Below are 20,905 nucleotides of genomic sequence, written 5' to 3'. Positions count from 1 at the left end.
GGCCAAGGAGAGAACCTTGAGGAACCCTTGAAGTTACAGAATAAAAAGAAAAGTGCTGTCCATCGAGGACATCTTTTAAACTACGATTAGAAAGGAAGGATTCAATAATCTTAAAGAAGTTGCCAGATTCACCGTAAGAAGAATGCTTATGAAGAAGACCAGCATGCCAAACTTTATCAAAAGCTTTAGAAATGTCAAGAGCGATGACCTTAACCTCTCCACCTTTATCTAATGCACAATAAAACCTATTGGTTACTACTGTTAGCAAATCAGCTGAGAACGAGAAGATTGAAATCCATATTGTTGATCAAAAAGTAAGTTATTGAATTCAAGATGAGAGATAAAGTGTTTGTTAATCAAAAATTCAAAAACTTTGCTTATGATAGGAAGAAGACTTAACGGACAGCAGTTAGACAAATCAGATCGCTCTCCAGAATTTTTAAATATAGGTATAACAGATGCTGCTTTCTAGCAGGCTGGGAAACAAGACTCTGATAAGCACTTTTTGAATAGATTTGAAAGTAAAGATGACAGCTCTGGAGAACACTTCAGGTAGAACGCAACTGGTGGAGTCAAGAGATGATATTGATGAAAAGTTCATAGCAAACAATTCAGCTTTGTCTTTAGAAGAGGTGACAAAGTCTGAACCATACAAGAGAGGTGGAATTACAGATTTGCCCTTATTATTGATACCATTAAAGATTCTCCAAAAGTCACGATAGCCTAACTTTTGTAAAGAATTGTTTTGCTGATAAATATGAAAGCGATGGTTTCGATTGGCAATTGCAGCAGCATAATGTGAGGAAAACCATGGAGAAGAGTGAGGCTTGACCTGGAATTGTCAATTGGGAATAAATGATTCCATGCCAGTCTGAATCCACGAAGTTATGTAAGAAACACCTTGTGGGATTCAGATGATGAGAGGAGTGTGATAATAGTTTTAGAGAGACCAAACAGTAATCAGAAGCACCTGAGGGTGAATGTGGAGAAACTGAGCATTGACTAGGATCAGAAACAAGACATAAGTCAAGTAGAAAAGGTAGATGATTCAGGTTGTCTGGAAAGCAAGTTGGAAAGTTAACTATTTGAGTAAGGGGATTGAGAAGGGCTAAAGTTGTGGGATTTAATGCATGCAGAGTCACTGACACTAGAGCCAAGCTATTCAGTGTGGTGAGCATTAAAGTCACCGACAACAGCAATATTAGCTGATGGATAAAGAGAGAGGGCTTGGTCAATATGATCAGAAATAACATCAGTCTCAAGATGAAGGAGAGCGATATAGAACAAAGAGAAAGGCAATAGAGTGAAGTGGTGCTAAACAAAAGCACATAAAAGAATAGTCTGTGGATTTAAACCTAGTTTCCCGACAAATGGGTGAATTCTTACGAATGTAAATACCCAGACCAAGCATGTGACTATTGGAGTATTTATGAATTAAAGCAAGATAACCATCAACACTAAGATCACAAGATGAGACAACTAAACTTAAATTAGTCTCACAAAGAGCAATTAGGACTGGTGAACTTTGCAAGAGATAAGACTCAACAGAAGAAAAGTTACTTTGAAGACCACAAATATAAGTGAATGATAGGTTTAGAGAACTTGGTGATGATGATGGTTTTTGTGTTTTATAGTTTTTGGTACTTTATTCATTTTAAATTTGTTAAAGAACTTGACTCAAAGCATAGATAGTACTCAGTACACTGTTTAATAGCCCAAGCAATTGCCTCATTACTATTAATAAACCCTAAGCCGTAACAAACGGCTCCAAATGTGGTCTTGGCAATGTACACTGTTAATACTTTGATATTTTTCAGCTGTTGATGGAATCAGCCTCTCTGAGAGCTACCACAGAGTTCGGGAAACCTGACTACCAGCTGGCCTCAGAACCATAAAACTGAATTTTAGAGATGTATCCTCATTAGGAGATAATAGAATGAGTTGCTTAGTCATAAAAACAGAGACACAAGCAAAACTGATGCATTGAGTCAAGAAGATCCAGCATTCAACATCCTAAACTGGAAACAATGTATTAAAAATACATCTACGCCAGCCTAATAGATGAAGAAGGGGTGCAAGACTGGTTAACAGATAGAACCTGTTTACCCTTTAAGTCTTTGCCTAGGAGGCCTTCTACAAGACAGTAGCCGGATGCATTTAACATCTGCCCAAGATGAGTATTTTTATTGAGACACCATCTCTAGCCTTTGTTCAACCAAGAGCCCATAGGCAGGGGTGTTTTAAGCAGGAGTTGGCATTTCCTAGCCTTTGCCTAAAAAGACGTATCCTACAAGGCAGCAGGACATGAAGCAGGTTGTACTAGGTTACATGTTACCAGTAGCAGGATAACCTGACCTGACATAGTGTATAAATATATACTACAAAAAAGTCATTTGATGTCTTTTTTGTAGTCAACAAAAACTGGTGACTAAAAAAGCGAGGAGTACATAAGGCAGTTTAAGGCTCCATTTAATGAACAAATTACAAAGTATTATCCAGAAAATGGCAATGAGGGTGCTACCTATGTAGTTGCTCACATACTTAACTGGTACTACTAAGGTAATACAAATATCAAAAAACATGCATAATCACTTGCCTACAAAAAAAAATCAACTTAATAAATAATCATCCCAAAATCACCTTAAACCAGTACTCAATCTTAAAATACCAAAAAATATATTTTTTGTTGATTTGAGTAAATAAAAAAAGATGGAAAATTGAGTAAATAAAAAAAAATTATAACTAACAAATGTGAAATATTGTATAACTAACAGACAGTTGAGATGAATAAATAATGGAAATTGTGTAATTAACAAACAATTGTAATTAACTAATAGTGGAAAATAGTGTAATTAACAAACAATTATAATAAACAAACGGTGGAGAGCTTTGTTGACTTCCTGAATCAATTGAACAAGTTTCGAGTCTTGCTTGAGTCAACTCTAAAATTTAAAAAACCTTTTGATTTTAAAAATTGAATTAAAAATTCTTTGTAATAAATAAATACCTTATTATGCATGCCTTATTTACAGTAAATAAAGAGATTCTCTCCTTTTCTTTGTCCACAAAAAAAAAAAAAAAATATTGATGTTATGTATTTAGACTTAACTAGAACTAAGATCAACACCAAAAACTCATTTTTAAATATAAAAAGTATGGTGTTAAAGGAAAAAAATTAAAGTAAATTGTTGCTTAATTGCATGATAAAAGACAAATTGGTTCAAAGTAATATCAAATCAATGTGGAGTATGATGCTTATGAAATGTATGAAATCTACAAGAATCAATATATAATCTTTTGTTTTTTTTAATTACATTTATGAATTATCTGATCAAATAAATATATAATTGTTAAATAAAGCATCTTATTATAAAATAGTATAGTCAAATAAATAGTCAAATCTAAAATAGTAGATCAAATCATGAATTATAATATTGAAATATTTACAGAATCGTTTATATACTATGATTTAAACAACTTAATAAATATTTAATTTAAATAAACCAAATACAAAACAAAGCAAATGAAAATGAAAATAGTATTTAAAACTAATCTCAAATAAAAATACAATCACAAACATTTATTTACTTAATTTAATTAAAATTATTTGTCAATTTTGATTCAAAGCTTTTGAAAATATAATACTAAGTATTTGTAATAAACTTTACTAAAGTTCTGTTTCAGCTTGGTATTTTTATTGAAAGACTGACAAAAATATTAAAAAGGATTTATAAAAAATACATGAAAAGACTCAGCACAGTAAGCAACAATGACGAACCCTATTTCAAAAAAAAGTTTTGCATAAAAATTGGCACAAAATAGTTGAACATATTGGGACAAAGAAGTAATCTGATCTTGTTAAATTGTTCAATTTACTATTACTTAAATTGGTATATATAATAAATCTACCATTATTTTAAATTTCTACAAGTTAACTTTTCTATTTCAAAATTAATTTATCTATTTCTACTACAGGTCATAATCTGAGACATTCAATAGAAAATCAAAAGTTAGAGAATTTTTATATCTATTTTAACAACTAGAGGTTATACGCTGAGGATCAAGAGAAATTGGAAAATGTGAGCCTAGTATCAAGTTTTAGAATAAAACTTGATACTAGGTTCACATTTTATATTTTAGGTTCACATAATAAATTTTTAGAATAATCTACTTAAATAAGTGAATTCTGCATCAACAATTAAGTTTAAAGATCACATAACTATTATTAATTTAAAAGTTTATCATTTGAAATGGATGTCATAGTGTTTGTAAAACTATTCATATTAACTTTCTCTTCAGTTAAAGTTAAAAAAAAAAAATAGAAAATATAATAACAAGGACAAGAACAACAACAATACAACAATTTTAAAAATTAGAAAGTATAAAATTACAAAAAACAAGGAAAACAACTATATGTAAATTGATTTATTTTTTAATTTAAAAAAGAAATTTCTTAAAAAATTTTAACCTATAGAACTTGATGAAGGCAAATCTAACTCTTTAAAAATGCTATCTATTTCATTTGTTGAACTCCCAGAATCACTAAATGCAGAACTTCCATCAACCTTTTTTGCAGCTCGACTTGGACTGACACCAGTCTAAAAAAAATGCTAAAAATTTATATCCAAAAAATGTGTCCTTTTTCTCTAAATTTCATTATGGTAGTATTCAACCTAATTAGTTTAGGTTTAACTTTGTTTGGGTAAAAACATTTCTTTGTGAGTTTTATTTTCATAATTTTATATGTTTTTGAAGATTAATAATAAAAAAAACAACTGCAATTAATTTACAGATTAAGTTAGATATCTTAATAGACTTTGATATTTTAATAAATTTCCAACAAAACAAAATTATGATGACAAATGATTACGAACAAAATTCATCTACAAATTTTCAATAATAATTATATAATATAGGAGTTCCAAATTGATATCAATGAATGGTAGCTATTAATGAATGGTAGCTATTAATGAAAAATGAAAAAATGAAAAACTTGAGCTCTTAACTCAAAACAATTTAAAAGTTACAACATTTTAAAATTCAGTCTAAGCACTAGCTCCAGTTCTTAGCCGTCTCTTTTTCCTCATTTAACATTTCGCAGTCCTCCTTTTTGTAAATAATTTAAGATCTAACAGAAAAAAATGATTAAAAACTGGTACTTGACTAATTTTGAAGATTTTGAATCCAGAGATAAAGAAAAACCTTTTTCAAATTTTTTGGTGATTATTATAAATTTTTAGGTGAATATTATTTGATTTAAAATAGTCAACAAAAATATATTGTTTGTTACCAAAGGCTTTCAATAACAATTGATGCCACAAAACTACTGCAATGTCACTTGCTGTTAGAGTGACATGGTGACTTTTGTCTTTTGTTGTCCAACAATAAAATCATTGAAATGACTGTCTAAAGCAGAAAATCAAAAGTTTGCATGATTCACAGATGCAACAGTTGTCCTTCCATTCAAGCTGTTCAAAATGAACAGCCAACAGTTACTATCAAACAATGGACATTAAAGCTTCTAATAAATGAGTTCATATCAGGGATGCGGAGTCCCAAAAGGACTCCGGCTTTATATCTCCATTTTTTTCAGGTCTGTAGTGTCTAGAAGCTCTAAACATGTTTGTTAACTTATGATCTGCAGTAAGAAAAAAACTCATGAGATTTAATGACTTGGAACTTACTGTTTTTAAGCCCGGAGTCCTGGAGTCCTTGCCGCCATTATACCTAAGGACTCTGGGTTAAAAAAATAACTGTTCCTCTTACCTAAAAGTCTTATTCTTTTTCCTATTAGTAGCCCATAAACTTTTTTATATTTTTAGAGCTCCTGGATACCAAAAACTAGGAAAAAGAAATCTTTTTGTGACTTTAAAATCCGGAGTCTTTTTTGGGACTCTGCATCCCTGGTTAATATTGCTGCTATGTGAAAAACTTGATAAAATTACTTCTTATTAATTTATTTCAAAATCACAATCAAGCTATCTAAAGCAACTCAAAGTTACTTTTTATGAGGCATTAGTCCTAGCAGATTTTGCAGAGAAAAACCTATAGTAAAAATATACTGAGTTATTATTGGAGCAAAAAAGAGTGTTCCCTTCATCCAATTCCATCTGCAACATAAAATTTCAATCTGCATCTGCAACATAAAATTTCAAATCCATCTGCAACATAAAATTTCAGATGATTTAAACCAAGATGTTAAGCTTATTAATGAAGTTATACATAAAATTACAGGTTAACTAACCTTTGTCCCACAGTTATAAAAATTCATTATTTTTCTGATCAGTGTGCAAGACAGTATACAATCTTCAAATATTTTTTACAATTTATGCTGTAGATCTGTTTATTGCATCTGGAATTTTTTGCAGTAAGCCATGGCAAGTTGTCATGTGATATAATAGGTTACACTGATAAAACACTAATTTTAGGTAACACTAATTTTAAGCATATTCTGACCTATTGTGCATTTATTTAATATAATAATCCACAGAAGAGCACTATAAAAACAAATCCAATTTAAAAAACTTAACACAAACACATTTGAAACGTTCAACTAGAATATTTTTCAAGTGCTTTTAACAGCTAAAAGTACAATTCTACAAATGAGTCTGATAAAATTTTGACTTTTGAATTGGATTAAATACATGCAGTCTTCTTAATATTGAAAGGCATATTTATTAAAGACTTGTTATTCATATATAAAAACCTTAAATACCATAAGTCATATATTGCCATAAGCAGAATATCATCAGTATAGATGCTTATCTATAACAAAAATGCTAATCTGTATACATTTTAAAAGATGCTGTTTATTTTGACACGTTAGAGATTGGTAAAATCTAATTGGGTATATATGAGCTAAGTAAAAGCAGTGACAAAATAACATTTTGGTGAACACCATTTCAACCTCTAAATCACGGGACTTTTTTTTTTTTATCAAAACCGTAAATGATATATTGAAATTCATACAAGCAGGTATATATGATCCTACAAGCAAATATAGGTATAGTAAGCAAATATAGGTATATATGGTCCTACAAGCAAATCTCTACAAGCAAATATATAACCCTAGATGTGTAGCAGTCAATAGTTTTTAAACAATTTTTGTGTGATGTTCTTGAGTATTTGTTTAAAACCAAATGGGTGATCACCATCATTCATATTAATTTTCTGCAACAAAAATTTTCATATATTTTTAAATAACAGGGGAAACAGCAACTGTAAATCTGTAACTGTTTGCATCTACAGTAAAAACATTAGTAAAAACTCTTTAAACTTTTGAAACAAAAAAAATTCTAAAAGTAATAACAATTTTAAAATGAATTACAATCAAAATTTAATAAAAAGCTGTCTGTGATTTTTAGGGCTAATCCAATCATTTGTCATAACTTCTTTTTTCAGCTGTATTTAATGCTATACTGATATATACAGCTAGGACAACATAAACAAAATTATATGTATCTATACATCTAGTCTATACTATATATAATCAATTGCAGCAAACAACAATACAGACAAATAAGATAGTATACACATATTATTCAAAAATTCTATATAAAGAGAACACTTATTTAGAGAGAGTACTTATCATGATTATGTCTTTTAAAAAGTGAAAAATTTTCCCAAAGATTATTAGTTATAAAATTATAATATTCCCTGAATAATGTCTCGTCCAACCTTGACCATTTTAGTTCTCCTTGTGAGCTAAAAACAATCTTTAATTGTTGCTTAACTCTGCTTCAAAATGCTCCCACATGATTAGTGATTGCTCCTGTATCTGGATCAATTAAATTAGTGCTATGATTAACAGTATGATGAATGTATCCAAATTGTTATTGTTATATCAAGCCCATTAATCTGAGTGTATTGTGGAACCAGAGGCTACTCATGCTTGAATTATTGGTAATAATGTTGCAGCACTACAATTGTCTACCCGTCATAAATAGTATTTTTTAGTAGTCAAGTCATAAGCACTAAAAATCTCAACAATATGCCCTATATTATACTTACATCTAAAAAACAACAATTAATTGATTTCAACAACAAAATAGCCTGACTCGTAGTGGAGTGCTACTACATCAACTGAGGGTTTGGGATGGGGCAGCAATCTTTTTATTCTTCATTACTATTAGAGAAGTTGCTGAGGATGATGGCAAAAAAGCATGCCAAGTTTAATCAAATATCAACAAAATATACCAAAATGCAAAATGCAATATCAAATAAATATATACTGAAATGCAAGCAAACACAATTTTTTTGGATATACCTTAAGCTATTAAATTGCAAAATAATGACCAGTGATCAAGGCTTTAGACAGTATATTGAAATCAATACAAGCAAATATATGACCCTAACCTCTACAAATAAATATATGACCCTAATCTTTACAAGCAAATATATGACTAATCTCTCTAAGCAAATATGATGTACAGCAATCAATTATTTTTTTTAAGACAATTTCCTGCATGATGTTGAGTGCTTGTTTAAAACCAAATCGGTAATCACTATTATTATTTTTCATATCAATTTTCTGCAATTTTTATTCATTTCAATTTTTCTCCAAAACATTTTTATATATTTTTAAATAGCAGGGGAAGCAGCAACAGGTCTGCAACTATTTTAGTATTAGTATTAGCAATTGCTGTAGCTGGTGTGAGCCAGTGAGTGAGTGTTTTTATTTTACATTGCTTGAGAAGATTATTCCAAGATCACTTTCAAATTCTGTTTTGTTTAACTTTTGTTTAATATAAAAGGTGTTTTATATTGTTAAACAAATTGCAAAACAATACATTTATAAATATAGAATTTCACAAGTCAGTCTTGAGTCCACTTATAGGCTAAATCAAGATCTGATTGCAAATAAAAAGTTGATGCACTGAAAAAGCATTTCATTCAAAATTTTGGTGTCATTATCATACTACTTGGTTATATTTTTTAGAGTTTCAGGCAAATCATTTATAAATAGTACAAACAAGAGTGGTCTAATCACTGACCCCTATGGCACACCACTGGTAAATTCTGTCTAAGAAGATTTTCCCCTATCACAACTTTTTGAACTCTTTTTTCTAAAAAAGGCTTCATTCCTTTGAATTATTAGACTAAATAATCTATAACTGTTTTTAAGCAACAATCTTTTATGTGACAACATGTCAAATCCAAAAAAACAACATCAGCAGGTTTATCTTCATATGTAAAATATTTGTCATAATGAATTTTTTAGAAGTACTTAAATCAAATGAAGACAAAAGATAAATGCAGCTTGAAAATACTTGTTCAATATGTCAGCAATATCTTTGAGTGGTTTCATCATTTGCTCTCTTAAATGTGTTTATATAATTTTTGTTTGCTTGTTGATTATTTATGCAGCTGTAAATGATCAACAATCATTTTATATTTAGATTTTAACACTGGGTTTTTCCATTTACATGAGCAGTTTTTATCTTTTAAATTATATTTGCTTCTGAAGAGAAACTTAAGGCCAGCAATTACCCATGCTAATTTACATGGTCTGATTTTTAGAGAGTTTAATGTCTTTTTAATTGGAGTGAAATGATTACAGCATTTTAATATACTTTAAACAATTTTTAATCAATATTTAGAATTTCAAAATTAAAATAACTATAACTATGATTTTAAAACACATATATATTTTGTATTTGAATAATATTATCTGTATATTTTATAATATACATGTAGACAAAAATCATTTGAATACAAAATATGCAAGTTTTTAATAAACATATATATTTTTTTTTTTAAACATCTTTACTTCCAACAAGGCTGCAAGCAACCACTAATTTGAGTCAGAAGTTACTGGATGAGAAAAAATGAAAATTATAGAGCAGATAACGACCGACAGACGACTTTAAAGATTGCAAATTGTATGAATCAGGAAAGCAAGATGAAGGAAGCGAATTCCAAAGAACTGATGCTCTAGGAAAAAAACTAGAAGGATAAGAGTTTCAAGAGCACTTAGGAACAGTCACAGAAAAAGGATGAGACTTAATTGAATAAGGAGTAACACAGGAATGAATTTAAGTAGCTGGCACAAGAGACCCTAGCTCTTTAGATCAGCGCCCATTATAATATTTGTAGAAAAGAGAAAGAGAAGCAACATTACAATGATATGATAAGGGTTGGAGGTTGGCTGCAAGAGCAGGTCCAACTATGTTCACAATCGGTTTTTGCACCTTGTCTAAAATAGAAGGTGCAAAAACCGATCACTAGAAGAACCGCCCCAGATATGGCAACAGTTTTTCATACAAGGACAGATTTAAGATTCATAGAGATAGAGAACAGAATCCAAAGTAAGAAAGTGATGAGCTCAATAAAGAGATGCAACCTTAGCAGATGTAAATTTTGCAATGGATTTGATATATGGTTTCCAAGAAAGATCAGAAGTAAGAGTTAATCCTAGAGGATGATTGGTAGATGACTCAGCGATTACATTACCGTTCATAAATATAGAAAGATCTAAATTATTGCCATAACAATTGGCTGAAAAATATTGAATTTTATCTGAATTAAAGTTCACCAGCCACTGTCAGCCCCATGCTGTAGCAGAAGTGAGACCCTTTTCAAGCTCAAATGCCCCCTCCAAGCAATCAGAGAGTGTTGGCTTCTTATCATGGCAAGAATAAATGGTAGTATCATCAGCGAACAATGCCACCTTAGATGTGAGAATATCTGGAAGATCGTTAATATAAATTAAAAAGAGTATAGGGCCAAGGAGAGAACCTTGAGGAACCCTTGAAGTTACAGAATAAGAAGAAAAGTGCTGTCCATCGAGGACATCTTTTAAACTACGATTAGAAAGGAAGGATTCAATAATCTTAAAGAAGTTGCCAGATTCACCGTAAGAAGAATGCTTATGAAGAAGACCAGCATGCCAAACTTTATCAAAAGCTTTAGATGACCTTAACCTCTACACCTTTATCTAATGCACAATAAAACCTATTGGTTACTACTGTTATCAGCTGTAGAACGAGAAGATCGAAATCCATATTGATGATCAGAAAGTAAGTTATTGGATTCAAGATGAGAGATTAAGTGTTTGTTAATCAAAAACTCGAAAACCTTGCTTATGATAAGAAGAAGACTTAACGGACAGTAGTTAGACATCTCAAATCGCTCTCTTGAAAATAGGAATAACAGATGCTGCTTTCTAGCAGGCTGGGAAACAAGACTCTGATAAGCACTTTTTGAATAGATTTGAAAGTAAAGATGACAGCTCTGGAGAACACTTCTGCAAGACTATAACAGGTATGCTGTCCGGGCCACAAGCTAAAGAAGAGTCTAAACAGGAAATCACTTTAGATACAGAAGCTAGAGTGATACGTATGTCAAGCAATGGATCAACCTGTTTGATCCATTGCTTGACATTCGTATCACTCCAGTCTGAACCATCCAAGAGAGATGGAATTACAGATTCGCCCTTATTATTGATACTATTAAAGATTCTCCAGAAGTCACGAGAGCCTAATTTTTGTAATGAAATATTAGATTTCATGACCAGAGAATAGCGGGCTTTGGCATTAGACAAAACCTTTTTACAATGGTTTCTAGCAGTAATAAACAAATGTCTGTTTTCTGGAGAATTGTTTTGCTGATAGATATGAAAGTAATGGTTTCGATTGGCAATTGCAGCAGCATAATGTGAGGAAAACCATGGAGAAGAGTGAGGCTTGACCTGGAATTGTCAATTGGGAATAAAAGATTCCATGCCAGCCTGAATCCACGAAGTTATGTAAGAAGCACCTTTGTCAACAGGAAGACGAAAGATTTCTACCCAAGGGCCATCACGAAGAAAATCACGGAAAGGGTCCCAGTCAGCTTTAAGGTAGTTGTATGAGGTACAATGATAGTGGGATTCAGATGATGAAGAGGAGTGAGATAATAGTTTTAGAGAGACCAAACAGTGATCAGAAGCACCTGAGGGTGAATGTAAAGAAACTGAGCACTGACTAGGATCAGAAACAAAACATAGGTCAAGTAGAGAAGGTAGATCTTTCCAGAATCAGGTTGTCTGGAAAGCAAGTGGGAAAGTTAACTATTTGAGATAGGGGATTGAGAAGGGCTAAAGTTGTGGGATTTAATGCCTGCAGAGTCACTGACACTAGAGCCAAGCCATTCAGTGTGGTGAGCATTTAAGTCACCAACAACAGCAATATTGGCTGATGGATAAAGAGAGAGGGCTTGGTCAATATGATCATAAAAACATCAAAAAGAGAGCAGTCTTGAGATGAAGGAGAGCAATATAGAACAAAGAGAAAAGCCATAGAGTGAAGTGGTGCTAAATGAAAGCACATAAAAGAATAGACTGTGGATTCAAACTAGTTTCCCAACAAATGGATGAATTCTTATGAATGTAAATGTCCAGACCAAGCATGTGACTATTGGAGTCTTTATGAATTAAAGGAAGATAACCATCAACACTAAGATCTCAACACTAAGATCTAGCCGGATGCATTCAACATCTGCCCAAGATGAGTATTTTTATTGAGACACCATCTCTAGCCTTTACTCAACCTAAGGCAGGGGGTGTTTTAAGACGGAGTTGGCATCTCCTAGCCTTTGCCTAAAAAGACGCATCCTTCAAGGCAGCAGGACATGAAGCAGATTGTACTGGGTTACATGTTACCAGTAGCAGGATAACCTGGTCTAACAAACTTTTCTAATATTTTAATTTTTCATTTTGATTTAAACATTAGCAAATCTGTTCATTTAACTTTTACTAAAGGTTAATAATTTTCACATTACTTTAAGACACCTTTTAAATAAGATAATTAAACAAGATAATTAATCTGTAAATTTAATGATTACAATTATATATATATATATATATATATATATATATATATATATATATATATATATATATATATATATATATATATATATATATATATATATATATATATATATATTTATCAGGGGCTATTCTAAACTGTTTTGACAGTGTCAACCATATTTGGGCGTCCACAAACTAAAGTTTGAGAACTTTTTTCTAGGTTTATGGTAAATATTGTTTTTTTCGAGAAAAAACGCTGATTTTCTGTTAAATTTTGTTTGGAGGGTACCGCCACCTGAAATTTTTTCCTAGAATAGCCCCTATATATATATATATATATATATATATATATATATATATATATATATATATATATATATATATATATATATATATATATATATATATATATATATATATATATATTTATATATATATATATATATATATATATATATATATATATATATATATATATATATATATATATATATACAAATATATATATAGAAATAAAAATATATATATATATATAAATATATATATATATATATATATATATATATATATATATATATATATATATATATATATATACAGAGAGAGAAAGAGAGAGAGAAAGAGAGAAAGAGAGAGAGAGAGAGAAAGAGAGAGAGAGAGAGAGAGATCTGATCTGATGTTGATCACAAAATATACCAATTATATACTATAAATTATATATTTGAAGATCAAATTTAACTATTTAAATTGGTTATATAACTTACTTTTTAAGTCAACATATTATAATAAAATATTTACTTTATTTATACAAACGGGTAAAATCATTAAAATAAAATAAGACTTTTAATAGCGAATATAGTAGGTTTTTATATTTTTAATATATAAGCAAAAGAGGATAAACAAATAATAAACAGTTTTTGAGAGCTTTTTTTTTTTTGTGCTATATTGTTCCGAAAAATTTAAATTTATTGTTTTCTCTTGGATCATATAAGTTTAAGATTAATTTATTTAACTTGTAATAATAAAACAGATTTCATTATAATAAATTTCTGGTATTATTAACAATTAAAAAGTTCAACCTTTTTGTTTCTCTCTTCTTTAATTCTTCTCATTTCTTCTAATCTTTTTCTTTTGTTTTCAAGCTCAGCTTTGCGATCAGCCATGATTAATTCTTATATTTTGGAAAACTAAATCTTTCTATAAAAACATATTCCAATATAAAGCACAGCTGAATGCGATGTAATTTTTAATTTTTATATTTTAGAAAATAAAAAAAAATGTGCATATTAACAATATATAGTTTTTTTTACTTCTACTTTTAAGATAATCACTACATGACAACTTTAAAAAGAGAGAACAAATTGCACCATTAAAAAGCTAGCTATAATTTTTTCTACAGATTTAGCCTTAATTAAACCTTGCATAGTATTGTATATTTATAAACTATTTCTATGTTTGGAAATATTTAAAGCATTTTTTAACTTATTTATTTTATACTTTTTTTTTTTTCAACAAATTTGAACAAATATTTTGGTGTTAACCCTAAAATTTAGTCTGTATATAGATTATATATAATTATATGCAGTATATATAATTATGTGTATATAAACTAATTTCACTTTTATACAAAAATCAAGCCAACTGTTTATTCTACAAACAAAGCTTTTTTTTTCTTCAATATATTCTTTAGTATATAATTTTGCGTATGCAAATCTCTGATAATCACTTAACATAAACTTAGATTTATAGAGTCATAAATTTATTAATATCTAGAGCCAGGTACTAATAATATGCTTGATTTAATGCAGTAAAAAAGTTAGATAAGAAAGTTAAAGAAGCAAAATTTTAAAAAAATTTTAAAAAAAATAATCTTTTTATAAAAAAAATATTATTTCATTTTTTATTTTATAAAAACTATCAATTTTAAACTAAAAGTATAAAAAGTGCATTTTTAAAATTTTTTATTAATATATATATATATATATATATATATATATATATATATATATATATATATATATATATATATATATATATATATATATATATATATTGTTGTTTTATAAAATTATAATTTTTTTAAAGTTTTATACAACTTCACTTTTTTTTAAGTACCAGGTTGACCTTTATTTTAAATTTGTTGTTTTGTTATTTAAATTGTTATCTAAATTTTATTATTTAGCTACTTTAGATTTGCTTATTTTAAAATTTCATTAAGAATAAAAATTCTTATAAAATAAACTACCTAAATAAATTTAAGTGTTTATAAATATACACAAATAAATGGTAAAAATATCTATACATACAAGATAATAACTTTTTAAATGTTTTTTTAATATGTTGCTGATTTTTTTTATTTATAAATGCAATACAATAAATAAACATAAATAAACAAACAAAAGTTGTAATACGCGATATTATTGTATGTCTAACAACAGTAGATGTAACAACAAAATGTAACAACAGAATCTAACATGCTTATATTAAAATCTGACAAAGTATTAACACTTTGTCAGAATATAAGTTAAAGTCTTAAAGATGTCAGACTTTAAATTAAAGTCTTAAAGATGTTAGACTTTAAGTTAAAGGAAATGTAAAACCATGCTAGAATACAAAATAATTTTAATTATAAATCTAGTATTTTGTGAATTGAAGTATAACTATAATATAATGATGATCATAAAAATATTTTCTAAAGTGACGAAAAAACAAGTTATACAAAGTTGTGAAAAGTTGTTTAGGTTTAAAAGCTTTTTCGTCACTTTGGAAAATACTTTTTATTTTAGTATGATTATATGTTTCTTAATTGCACAAATAGAACAACAGTTTGATTTAAGTTAAACTGTTTGGTTTGATTTAAACAGCCATTTTAATCTAAACAACTGTTTATCAATACAGTAAAGGTCTAGCGAATGTTGTTCGATAGTACTGCATTATTCCACAACAAATCGGTCTCATACATATTTCCTTCATAGTCATTATTATTCAAATTTGTAATAATAAGACTTGTTTATTTACATTTATTGCCATTTTTATTCATTAAACGCGCGACTAAAGAGAAACTTGTTTCGATACTTTCTGTTCTTTTTGTAGATTAGTTTTGTAGTGCATTAATCGCACGCTTAATCTGTCAACAAAGTGTTTCTTGTCAAATTTTAGTTTTTAAAAGATGTTTAATATCAGAACGTGGATAAATAGTCATTGCTTATAATTTGGATATTTAATCTTAATATAGGGGAGAGTGGGGAGAAGTGGGATGCGGGAGAAGTGGGACAGCCTGAAATTTTTAATTAGATTGGTGCCTAAATCTGTTATTTAATGTATACATTTAATTTTCTTCCACTCTATTTAGCAGAAATTGCTTTGTTTCTCTGCGTGCGCTAGAAGCCCTAATTTTAAAATGTACTTTAAAAAAGTGTTTACATTGGTGTGAAGTGGGACAGAAAAAAGATATATTTATGCCCCGCTTCTTCCCGTCGCCATTTGATTATTTCGATTGGTGAAAGCTCTTGAACATTTTTATGTCGGTTAGGTGATTATAGGATTTTATCAGTTTCTAATCTGTGTTAAAATGTTGTTTTAAATTTATTTGTCCCACTTCTACTAACACTTGTCCTACTTTACCCCAAAGGCACAGCTTCTCTAAAAGTAAAAATTTATATACTTAGTTATAATTGGCTGGAAACCTAAGCGGATTGAATCGGTCCCTTAAAAGAAAGTCATTTTTGTAAAAACTTGTTTGTTTCAGTTTACTCATCAAATAAAAAAGATATTTTAATTACCCTTAAAAAAATTTACGTGTCCCACTACTCCCTACTCTCCCCTAATCATACTAGTTTGGGACAGCGGCGGATCCGTGGGGAAATGGCGCGTTGGGGCGATCCACGCCCTCTTAGATAATTGAAAATAATTTTTTATCGTATTTCTATATTTTTAACTCAGCATTTTGTTTGAAAATGTAAGAAGTAAATTAGGCAGGATGTTTAAAAATAAAATGAAATTTTATTAAAACAGCAAAGTGCAGATTTTAAATCGGACTATTGGAAAAACATATATTACGTCATTTCATTTCGTTTCAATTTTCTCTAAATGAATTATATATATATATATATATATATATATATTATATATATATATATATATATATATATATATATATATATATATATATATATATATATATATAATTTTAATTGTGGATTCAAACCCATTAATCGAGACAAGCTGAGTAAAATTTTCAATATAGGGGAGACCGGGGCTAGTTGGCTCGGTTTTTACTCTATGAGCTCTGTAGCCCTAACAGTACATTTTTTTAAAAATATTAAAGTATAGTCTTAAAGAGTATGGATTAGGATATCTTATAAAATTTGCATTCATTTACAAAAAAAATTCTTGGGTCCTTTCCGGGCCCTTAAAAAAAAAAAAAGAATTTGCTATAAACTATAAAAATGATTATTAATGCACTATTAAGTGCAAAATTAATAGAAATTTTTTTAAAATTAATTTTTGCAACAATTTTATCCCAAAAATTAATATTACTTTTAGCTGGTACCAAATATTAGCCCGTATAAAAGCCAAACAGTAGCCCACATTTTATCTGTGGAAAAAAAAACTAAAAAAATTTTTTTAATTTTTTTGTAAGAATAAATATTTTCAATATTGTTAAAAATTAAAAAAAAATAAATGTATAATTTTATAGAAATAAATATTTTTTTCCATAGTAATTGCTATGAGTCAACTTACCCCGTGAAAAATTTGTCAACTTACCCCGAAAGCTTTTTTTTTAATAAACAGTCTATAGATCCTGAAAAACGGCAGCTTTGAAAAAAAGTCTGACTGGATATAGTAAACCAATTGTGACTGGAGCTTTTACAATAATTTTTTTTTCATCCGACTAAATATTTTCTTTGTAAAGTAAAAAGGAAGCGATGTTCTAAAAGTTACGTTTTTGTCCAAAAAACGCATTAATCTCAATATCTCCCATGCGCATGCGCGAATCCTGACAATACTACAGTGAATGATGAAATGGTCAATAAGGAAGTTTTTGAGTAATTTTTGTCACTTTCTGATGAAAGGCTCTAAAGATAAACGCAATTCGTCAACTTACCCCTGCGGCCAACTAGCCCTACGTTTCCCCTACGATGAAAACCAATAATTAGCAATACCCCATATACCATAATTATTTCTTTGAAAAATTGTTTTTTACATAATGTGATTGAGAATATATAAATATCTTCAATCGACTCTCAATATCTCGATGATCTCAAACTTTATTTCCGGTCCCTTACGCACTCGTTTGAGCAAAAACCCTCTCAATATCTCGAACTCTCGAATTATCACACTTTTTTCCCGCTCCTCTGAGAGTTTGAGATATCTAGATTCACCTGTATTTTGACTTTTAAGCAGTTTTGGTATACGAATACTCCACTATGTGATGCAATATTTTGACAAAAAGTTCTACATCAAGGTCAATTACGAATAGTTTAAAACTTATTTTAAGTAAACGCCAGTAAATCTCAATGCAATAGAACATCAAAATATCGAAAAAACATATATATATTTTAGCTTTAATATATTAAGACGTATTTTTAACATAGTTTGATGAATAAAAAACCTATGTAGAAAACTACAATGGCTGGCAAACGCTTTTTTTCAACGGGAAAAAACAAAAAAAAACAAAAGTTTAAATAATTAATTTTAGAATTATTAAAGAAAAAGAATCAAAAGTTAATAAAAGAAAAAAAAATGAATGTGAAATGAGAATAGGTTTTGAATGAAAATTAAATAAATAAACAAAGTTGGAAACAAGAACTTATGGAGTAAATAACTCGAAAGTTCGAATTTATAACAATAAATAAAAACCCACTAAATGACATTAAACACATCAAGACGAACGCTTCAATTTTTTTTTAAGTTTTTTTTTAATTTATTTATTTTTTTGTAACTCTTGTTTTTTCTGTAAAATTTATTTTAAGTTAATCAAACCATTTAAAAAACAAATAATGATTGTGAACTAATATAAACTTAAAAACTTAGTGTCTTAGGCGTACGCGTAGTGTCTTAGGCGTACGCGGTAGTTACAAAAAATGTTAAATAAAAGCATCAAAAAAATGTTAAACATTTTTAGTGCTCGAAGAGTAAATATATATATATTTTTTGAGGATTATAAAAAGCGCCTACACCCTGCAGCCACTTACTCATTTTTTTAATCCCACTCCTATCTCCTCCTTATCCTTAATACCGCCGCAACGCTAAACTGCTACTGATTTCTATAATTTTTGGGTTTAAAAACTTATAAATAAAATCTAAAATAAAATTTTCTTTTTTTTTTTTCAGATTATTTTCTTTGAATAACTTACCAACAGTAATCAGTTCAGAATTCAGTATGTTATTTTCTTATTTAAATTATTAATAACGGTTTTGAATGGTATAACAGTCTTATTTTTCAACAATGCAGTACCCGATTAAAAATTTTTAAATGCTATCCTGGAAACCATTAGTTTTTTATCTTTTTAATTTATACTTTATCAAGTTTTAAATTAATATCTGATTCAAGTCTTTGATTCATAATGCGATCTATAACTTGCAATTATTCTTATATTAAAATTATTAGGTAAACTGTAAAATTATTGTATTATTTAACAATTAAAGTTCTTGTTTACACATGCGCAAAAATTCTATTGACTTTTGAGTAACATCCACAGTTGTACGAAAAACATCGCACATTTGTACGAAAAACTCGTAATATATAAAAATCGTCATTTGCTAGAAGTATTTTCTTGAGAGATACAGTTATGACTTAAAGATACAGTTGCTGATTAATCCTCACACTTGGTTCGGGTGAAACTTTATTCCGTTTAAGACATCCAAACAATCTTATGTGATATAATTGAGCTTTAAGTGGTTTATTGAAATAAAGATTGACAAATGCTCCTAATATCGAAGAAGTTGATTCAAACCATGCAGCAAGGTTAAATAAAGCAGGTGGAATTTTGGCACCCAACATTGTTATAAAAGATACAAAGATATAAGGAGTCCAAGTAACAAAGTAGCATACTGTCAAACAGGAAAAGATCTTCAAGTAAATATTAGCTAAAATATCTGGAAACTGGGAGCTGCAATACCTTTTCCTTAAAATATTTTTTTTGTGTTGAATGACGGTAACATGTGTTCTTTTTAAAACGCATATCAATATAGCCCCCGGCAAAACGTAGCTAAATACTAACACCACAACAATATAAGTTAAAGAACTAGAATTAATTAATTTCCAGTCTAGCGAACATCGTTCTTTATTTAAGTCGTCTACATAACTAGACCAACCCATTACAGGTAAAAAGGCCCATAGAAATCCATAAAGATAACAAAAAAATATTAACGCGACTTTTACCAATATTTTTTCACAGTTATCTAAGTACAAAGCATAGTTTTTAAGCGCCAAAATTCTGACAAAAGATAGCACAACCATATGAACAACCCTTGCAATAGTTACAAAATGTACCACGGCTGCAGCTTCAACACATCCCCAGCTATTTACCAAAGGAAATTCTTTGTGCCATGCGCTAATTTTGGGTATTAATCTAGCTGATGTTTGCAGTATGTCTAAAATTGAAATACTACTGATAAAAAGTTGAGGAAGCATGTAAGATTTTTTAGACTTGAAAATCAAAATGTAAAATAAAGTAGTGTTCATTGAAGTCGATAAAATCACCATTAATACCGCATATAAGAGTGAAAACGTTGCATAAATATCAACCATTGTTGTTAGTAAAGAACCAAGAAATTTTTTCCGTTTACTATTTTTTTATTTTAATTCTCTTTAATTAAAAAACTCTCGATTGTAATTAAAACAATTAAAACATATGGAATATTTGTTTGGTATTTTATAGTTTTATGTCTATTTTTATATTCTTTTAATTAAATTTTGTTGACGAACTGAATAATTTATAGTTCCCATTTACGTTTTCAATAATTTATCCGTTAATATTTTGAAGTCGACAAAAATATTTTTCCTTTAGGTACAACACGAAAAAAAGTTTTTGGGAGTTTTTTATTTTAGTGATTTGATCCTTTTAAAAATTGTTTTTTTACGCATTTATTTGAAAATATTTTTTGCAG

At 28.9% G+C, this 20,905-nt stretch overlaps 2 protein-coding genes across 2 annotated transcripts in view; both read right to left on the bottom strand.

Moving 5' to 3' along the window:
- The window catches only part of LOC100201454 (cytoplasmic dynein 1 intermediate chain 2), a 44,901-nt gene extending 30,881 nt beyond the window's left edge, over nt 1-14,020 (bottom strand). The window contains exons 1-3 of the mRNA XM_065810776.1: nt 13,870-14,020; nt 4,469-4,598; nt 2,879-2,942 (exon numbers count right to left, since the gene is read on the bottom strand). Of these exons, the coding sequence (XP_065666848.1) occupies nt 2,879-2,942; nt 4,469-4,598; nt 13,870-13,953 (278 nt within the window). The 5' untranslated portion in view covers nt 13,954-14,020. The remainder of the gene's footprint in view (nt 1-2,878; nt 2,943-4,468; nt 4,599-13,869) is intronic.
- Nucleotides 14,021-19,262: 5,242 nt separating this feature from the next.
- On the bottom strand, nt 19,263-20,624 carry LOC124813541 (vertebrate ancient opsin). The gene has a single exon (XM_065810775.1). The coding sequence runs from the start codon at nt 20,544-20,546 to the stop codon at nt 19,590-19,592; it is 957 nt and encodes a 318-aa protein (XP_065666847.1). The 5' UTR covers nt 20,547-20,624; the 3' UTR covers nt 19,263-19,589.
- Nucleotides 20,625-20,905: the final 281 nt, after the last annotated feature.

The sequence above is a fragment of the Hydra vulgaris genome, chromosome 11 (assembly GCF_038396675.1).
Source record: "Hydra vulgaris chromosome 11, alternate assembly HydraT2T_AEP".
Classification (NCBI taxonomy): Eukaryota; Metazoa; Cnidaria; class Hydrozoa; order Anthoathecata; family Hydridae; genus Hydra; species Hydra vulgaris.
The sequence above is the reverse complement of the archived record's forward strand: the minus strand, read 5'-3'. Positions and strand labels throughout refer to the sequence as shown.

Coding starts and splice junctions, on each gene's coding strand:
- LOC124813541 (XM_065810775.1), bottom strand. CDS start 20,546: ATGGTTGATATTTATGCAACGTTTTCACTCTTATATGCGGTATTAATG.